Source organism: Saccoglossus kowalevskii, chromosome 12 (assembly GCF_978046115.1).
Source record: "Saccoglossus kowalevskii chromosome 12, keSacKowa6.1, whole genome shotgun sequence".
NCBI lineage: Eukaryota > Metazoa > Hemichordata > Enteropneusta > Harrimaniidae > Saccoglossus > Saccoglossus kowalevskii.
Window position 1 is genome coordinate 24,933,372 of NC_140652.1, and position 8,196 is coordinate 24,941,567.

The 8,196-nt window shown below is 37.2% G+C and overlaps 1 protein-coding gene across 1 annotated transcript in view; it reads right to left on the reverse strand.

Annotated features, from left to right (window-relative positions):
- The window catches only part of LOC102806591 (adhesion G protein-coupled receptor L2-like), a 33,804-nt gene extending 28,710 nt beyond the window's left edge, over window positions 1–5,094 (reverse strand). Inside the window, exons 1-3 of the mRNA XM_085505989.1 lie at window positions 4,815–5,094; window positions 2,080–2,175; window positions 1,540–1,640 (exon numbers count right to left, since the gene is read on the reverse strand). Of these exons, the coding sequence (XP_085362115.1) occupies window positions 1,540–1,640; window positions 2,080–2,175; window positions 4,815–5,094 (477 nt within the window). The remainder of the gene's footprint in view (window positions 1–1,539; window positions 1,641–2,079; window positions 2,176–4,814) is intronic.
- Between the last annotated feature and the right edge of the window lie 3,102 nt (window positions 5,095–8,196).

Sequence of the window (8,196 nt, forward strand, 5' to 3'; positions counted from 1 at the left end):
GGATTTAAATTTAAATTCATAACTTAATTCGATTATTGTGATTATATTATAGTACTCAACACATTAAATTAAAAGCTGGAAACGCCAATTCGAATTCACATGGCCATGAAAAAGCAATATTTTAAAGAACCGTATGTGTTTGACATTGCATCAGAAAATTATTGAAATCGTCAGTTAAATTAATGTGCTTTATAGTGATACTTGTTTGCAAGCCGTAATCACTGCCAGTGGTTATGTGTACTGATGTAATTGGTGTACACACGGAATAGCACGCGTTGGCAAACTATTACGTCTCCCCAATGACCAATTAACCTGTCATATAAATGTCTTGTGTAACGATTTTGCATAAGCGCATCGCCACTGTTGAACATGCAAATTTCAAGTGGTTACCACAATGGTGTACGCCAATTCACTATGGGTTGCTTAATTTGGAATTATTCACCATTCTCGTGAGCGAACATCCGGGCATTTTCACCGCCTTGCAAACACAACCGATGAAAACAACGGTCGAAAAACTGTGCTTTAGGCAAGTTGAGATTACCCCAAACAGTGTGTGACAAGATTACCTCTACTTGACATGTGCATCATATATATATACATATATGTGGTTGTTCGGGATTATCTAAATTGTCTTCTCGCTGTTTTCACCGGCGCCCCACAGAAGCTCGCGCACATTGAACGATCTGTGACGTAGCTCCTTCCGAGATAATATCAAATCATTAATTGGGTGTAATTATTGATATGATGGTAATCTGGCAACTAATTCCATGACTTTTGTTAATATGTCAATGTTATAGTAACTAAAACACTACATTATTGTTAGTCTTATAACGAAAATCTTATAGCCAGTACACGTTACCGTTATTATAATTTCAAATAGCATTTCTGGCATATCACTTTTGGCGTGATTTCTGTGTTAAATATTTTTTTCCCCACAATATAATGTGCATTGTCGAACCTCTCTCTAAAAGACTAGTAAAATATAGTTAACGAGTTTACTCGCGTGCGCAAATAAACTATACAGTTTTCACATCCGATTGTTTATTTTAAATATTGGAATACGGTCTACCGATTGAATACCGACCACACGAAAAACATGACTATGTACATAAATGTAATTTGTATTTCTAATTCTAAGAATGCTATACAAGATGTTTGTGATTCAGCATGTTTGGTTCCCAGTTTAAAAAAAAAACGCAAATAAACCAGCAGTATCTACATCTAATGCATGTAAACTAATGTAAGTGCGACTTAATCTTCTTATATCGCGTTTGAGATCACAATACCGCAGATTAGCGTTCGCTGACTTCATTAGACGCCCGACAAACTTCTAAATGCCCAAGGGATGAGCTCCCACGAGTAGTCATGCATCCATGTACGCAATGCATCAATTCGCCAAGTCAATATTATACGTTTAAGGAATGAAACATTACTCCGTCTGATTAGAATATATTTCACCGACGAGAATCTGTGTTTATACCGGTATTGTGCTGTTGAAATTTTGTTGAAGATTTCACACTACCTTTACCTTGAACATACCTCAAAATATAACTCGGCTATTTCATCCGTGGTGTAACAGTCGGTCATATCAGGTTCTGACCACGACGTATTACCATCATCGCAAGAGCGTTTAGCCGTACCTACAAAAATAAATCCATTATCACAGTCATTAATTAGTAAGGCATTTATGAAGGTATATTTTTCGAAATGGTGAAAAGTGACTCTCTATAAATTATGTATGTAGGAAGAACCGAGATACTTATTCGACATCCAAATACAATACAAACCGGTAATCCTGTCAAGCAAGATGAGATGCGTGAATTTTAATGCTCAGTGTAGCATTTGGAAACTAATATCACACTATGCTGATTGTCATCGTGCTTTCAAGCGAACATTTATCTTCAGGGCTTTTCCTTAAAAAATAATTCCACCTATACAATAACATGGCGAACTTTAATACAACTGTCACGGCGTTCAATGTTTGTGAATTTGGCACACTTCCTGGGTATAATATTCATGCGCGAAATAGCTCCTTAATCTATCAGTGCACAAAACAGCATAATTGTTTAAAAATGTTACCTCCATCGATAGACACTGGACACCGGATCTCCGCAAGGTTGCCGCCTAATGTTTCAGGCCATATTATACCATATATTGATAAGCTTGGACATGATTCTGAAATGAGATATGAACAAAACGGATGCACAAACACAAAGTGAAAATGGATTCAAGTTCATTAAATATCTTGGATGTTTGCCGCGGACGCCATTGACCAGGCACATATGAGAAATGTATGTGTGTTTTTCATTGAATGGCAAAGCTCAAATGTGTCGTATGCCTGCGATCATGATGTGGTCGCATTCTAAAATTCTCTGAACAATATTTTTTTATGTGCATTTGCTTATAACGCTTATTAAAGCTTTGTTATTGTCATTAGCTATATTATTACATATGTACTGCAGTTTATTTTGATTCGTTCAGGAAATCAAAATCGGTATTTCCACAACCCATATGCAAATGAGTCTGAGAGCAAACAAAGTAGTCCCTTCAGGAGTACATTTTTTCGAAATAAACAATATTTAGAAGTATGATATTTTCCCCTCGGGGTACATGAATATACTTGCCGAGTGAAATGAAATTTGAACAACAGTAATGGTCACTTATTTTGGCCCAAACTAATTTGCATATCACCCATGCAATAATGTTTTCGGTATTTTCACGGTCGATATGCAAATGAACATGGTATTTTCATTGGCTACCGAACTATTTTTATTTTGTAAACACATTTTCGTCTGCTATTTTTATCCAGTTCAAATCGTTCAACAACATTTTTGGCATGTCAGGTGTACATCACATGGAATACTACGATTGGGAGAACTTAATGTATGTTGACCACCTGGAAACTGAGTTTTATAAACCTTGAAGGGCTCTCAGAAGATCCACCAGCAGTAAAATCAGCGATTACTATGCAGCCGCGCTTCGCTCGTGAAAGTACGGCCGCAGGATACACCGCATCACTCGTGAAAATAACTTCCATACGCAACGAAAGCCACGGGGAGGGTGTGGGGTTCTGTCATATTATTTCATATGTTGTACTAGTTCATTACATATATACTTAAGAGCAAATGTCTGTAAGAATCAAACAATGGTGGCAGGGGTCAAAAAATAGATTTGGCTCATATTTTGCACAGTGATAGTACTTGGTCCACAACCCCTCAAAATAGCTTTCTTTTAGATCAAAACTCGTGGTTGCCATGGTAACGGTCAAACAAAGTTTTTTAACCATTTTCCCCAATTTTCGCATCTCAAAAACACGGAAATCAGCATATTTACGGCACTGTCTAGGCAACACCTTTAAACCTATCATAAAAACAAAACAAGATCTGAATAGACCAACATTTTAGCTTTTTCAAAATTGTTGTGAAATTTTCAAAGACATACATTTTAGTTCTTGGACAGCTTGAAAACAATTAGATGTTTCAAGTTTTAAAAAAAATAATTTTTGGCCCAAATTTGTAACGCTATAAGTGCCGCTCTGGTATTGTTTTTGTCTTGAAACTTGTACCATATGTAGATAATTGGAACATCTATCAAAAGCATTTTTGTAAAATTTGGTACCTTGTTTGGTTGTCACGTGACTGTCCCCTAAAATAGGCCACTTTTGTGTGTGGCGAAAATTGTGAACTTTAGCCATGTTCAAAGTATGCTACATGACGAAGTAAAATATATTTCTAATTCAACTTATTATCAAAGATGAATTTATGTATTGCCTATCAAATGACGTTCGGTCACGTGGTTGTCCCTGAAAGTAGGCCATTTTTTGCATTTGACGCAAACTGTAAATTTTAGTTTTGTTCAGCGTACACTACGTGACGAAGTGAACAATAATTCTAATTCAACTTCTGGTCAAATGTACATCTATGTATTGTCTATCCAATAAATGCTTGTAGAGTTCTGGATCATAACGTTAAGTCACGTGGTTGTCCCTGAAATTAGGCCACTTTTTGCATTGTTAATTTTCAAAGTATGCTACGTGAAGAACTGAAGAAGAATTCTGATTTAACTTCTGATCAAATGTACATCTTTGTATTTTTTACTAAATAAATGCTTGTAGAGCTTCGGGTCATGACATTTAATCACATGGTTGTCCCTGAAAGCAGGTCACTTTTTGTGCTCGACGAAAATTGTGAATTTTAGCCATATTAAAAGTATGTATGCTACTTCTTCTTAAGCCAGTCATCTATGTGTTGCCTATCAAGTAAATGCTCGTAGAGTTTTAGGGAGTGACGTTTAGTCCCGTGAAGTCTCTGAAAATTGGCCATATTTAGACATTGTGTATCAACTGAATGTTAGGAACGTTTGTTCCAGTGTTAGTGTTCTTTTTGATATGCATTATAGAACATCATCATGATATGCATTATATTACATAGCTGAATATAAAACAATATCTTAGTTTCTTTATTACAAATTGATATTTACACGGCGCTTAACTAAACTTTAAGTTAACACTGTAAGTGCATTATCAGTCATTGTAGTACCAATATAATGTACATTGACAAAGTTAAAAGAAACAAACTGGCATCTTCTCCAAAGTAACGGAATATCCTAACAGCATTTATCTAAGCCTACATAAGAACACACAAACCTCTAAGTCTTAGTACACTCTAGTTTTACACAAACCAGGCAGAAACTAAAGTACTCTCGAAGTTTTGCAACAAATGTTGATTTGCGTCGACGGTCAGTGATGGAGGATACGTCGACATCGAAGTGCTCGCAAATGGACCTTAATAGTACTATGCCAATCTCATACAGGCCTCCCCTCTTTGCCAAGACACAAACATCGAATGTATCGTACAGGACAGGGTGATATAGTTCGACGTTGGTGATGATTTCCTTCTGTATGCGACTGTTGGAGGATTCGAATACAGCAGGGCCCTCCTCCTCCTCCTCCTCCTCCTCCTCCTCCTCAGAATCTTCTGAAGCTTTACGGCATTTAGCTGCCAGTCGGGAGAAATAGCTAGAGACTTGCTGGCCAGTCAAAAAGTCCTGCACCTGGAATAGCCGTTGGCCTTGTGCATCACGCGCATGCCTCATCTCTTTGGACACAGTAATGGGGTCTGACTTTCGTCCAGTACCTTGTCCAAGCCGGAAGCGCTTATCAAGGTCCTTTTTTTACTTGTGGCTAAACCTGACAGCCATCTTCGGACTGCGCAGTGCCCATCCTTGCTGTGGGAAAGGTATTGTTCTATTTACTTCTAAGGATGGTTCTACATGTTGCACATCTGACAGACTCTGTGCAAGCTTTTCTGCATACTTCAACTTTGTCTTGTCCAGCAAAGTCTCTCTTTTAAGGCGACGTTTGTGCTTTCCGACAGCTACATGAGCCTCCAGACCTTTGCATGTTTGATAAATCTTGACGCAGCTCTCTTCTGGACAAGGGAAAATGCTACCACTGGCTGGGTTGCGCAGTCTCATGACTTGCCGCATCTTCATCAGAATCTGACTTCTTGTTGAGCTTGCACCTTTATCTGCCTGGACCTGATGGGTCGAAATGCAGAACCAGGATTTGACGGCTGACTGACAATCTTCATCAGCGTGGTTCTATGGCAGGCAATCGCAGCCAAGTGACAATATTCCCTTCCCCGATGTTGAATGCTCGCCAGATACGTAGACCTGCATCACTAAACTCAAAGAGTTTGGTGATTCCATCCAGTTTTATGGATGTCGCTGCAACATCTGCACCCACCTCACACAGAAATACTTTACTCCCGGGATTCTACCACAAGACTCTACGGCAATCTTAAACTCCTCGACTGTCTCAACATTATGGCCCTCATTGATCGAGGTCTTGATGTGGGACTTCACTGTTGCGGCCTGTCTGTCACATGACCTTTTTCCCCCTTGTGGGTCGCAATAGTCAAGTCGTCTGATGGTGACTCCTGCTGTTTCGTAGATATACCTAGCTGCTTGAAGTATGAGTGTGTTGTGATAACGCCCAGCATTGTCACTTCGGAGGTATATGGACTTGGATAGATCCCTTGCTTGTATGCTACCGTGATGTGCCATGGTATGCCCCACTTTCTAAAACAGTCTGTTTGGCTTTCCCTGTACTTCCTTGGCAGGAACTTCATGGCCCAGTCCATTACGAGAAGCACACTTGTATTATCCAGGTTATTCAGAAGTACATGCCAGGCGTTATTTTGATTACACTTTGTCCCGTAGAGTACTTTGAAGATGGCTAAAATTTTATTTTTTTGGCAAATGCAAAAAAAAGTGGCCTACTTTCATGGACAGCCACGCGACTAAACATTACGATGCAAAACTCTACGCGCATTCATTTGATAGACAATACATAGATCTACATTTGACCAGAAGTTCAGTTAACGTTCTAATTTATTTTGTCCAGTATAGTACTTTGAACATGGCTAAAATTCCACAAATTTCGCCTAGTGCAAAAAAAAATGACAACCACGTGACTAATCATTACGACCTGAAACTCTACAAGCAATTATTTGATAAGTTATGCAATTTTAATCATGTGATGATGTATGTACCATGTCAAGCTAATATATAGAAATCAGGACTCTCTTAATTAATTGCGTTTGCTAAATCAATTTCGATTTGTTTTCAGCAATGTATAAAACATTTTCTAACTCATATTGCGGCCAAACATTTGTTTCATATCGACCAACATTGTCAAAAGGATCAAACAGCTGTTTGGTGGCAATTGTGTGATGTAAAAATCCAATAACGAATCAACTTTGTTAGGGAATTTGTTTCATATCGAATGTATTTTATGCTTGGTAAACATAAATAGATTAACTCATATGCAACCATGTTGCCATGTTCCATCCGTACAAGATATATATGACAGTGGCGGTCTGAGACCTGGGTTTATACATTGTGTTGTTGAATTCGGTCGAACGAAGCCGTCATTCATGGTTAAATTATCACATATTACGTTGACTGCTATCACTATGATTATAATAATGACAATCATTCACGCACGTCACTACAAATCAACTTCTACATGCATTCATCAACGCGTGAGATTATACATCTCGACGATATTAACATCGTGTTTGCCACTGAACTAGTGATATTTCATATTATACAAGTGATATTTAAAACATATTGATTGTGAAGTGGATAAGCAATGAATCTTTACGTAATGTCAATAACTAAATATATCACTATGCACCATGCAGGTAAAATGCGAAGATAGCTTACCAAGGATCTACTCACCTGAATTTGACGTTGGTACAACAGTTGATGTTTCTAATTGTGAGTTTATTTCAGAAATCTGCAAAATACAAACGGGGTTTCTCATATTTGTTACTCTAGCACGTACGAAGTATAGCCTGATATCTTATAAGTGTATACAAGAAGTATGTAGAGAATAGTGTATGTAGAATAACTTGTAATGCAAAGAGAAAACACTATATTGTTTGTTATTTTATTCAGGCTATTAATTCAAGACAAATAAAATGCAACGATATAGAGAATATAGCAAATAATGTTTTTTTTGTTCTGTAATATCCTAGTCAATATGTAAAAATTATCTTTGGTGTGCATATGAAGTATATTTCGTTATGAATTATTCTTAATATATTTCGGAATTCTCTTGTCAAAATCAGTTGTTTTTAACCCCTCTTCCCCCAAAAGGAGAAAAGAATTTTACAATGTCGAAAACAAAAAGTCTTCATGGCCCGCTTTCATTGCAAGCTATTAGAAACGGTTACTATGGCGTAGTGAGGTACACTTCTGCTTACAGTGGCGTGGTACTTTGCTAAGTGTGTAATATGTTTGAAAATATATCCCTCGGAATTAACTAGTTTTTAGGAGCGGTATATGGGAAATATAATATGTACATTAATTAATGTCACAATTATGTGTATATTATAGCGTAATATACTATGTTTTTTTCCATCGATTGAACCTGAAAAAATCAAGATCAGTTGTCCACACCTAGACGATAGAAATTATGTTTATTTTGCTGACAAGGTTGGTCTATTCTATATATTATCCCTATAAATGAAATGATTTTTGAGCATGTATTCACACTGTAATATGTGAGACTACTGTAAATGGATTAATTATTCACGGGGTTTTAATTTTGCTTATTTCGCTGACTGAAAAATGCGATAAATTAAAACCCAGTGAATATGTAAAATTTAGCATAGAACACATTATCTA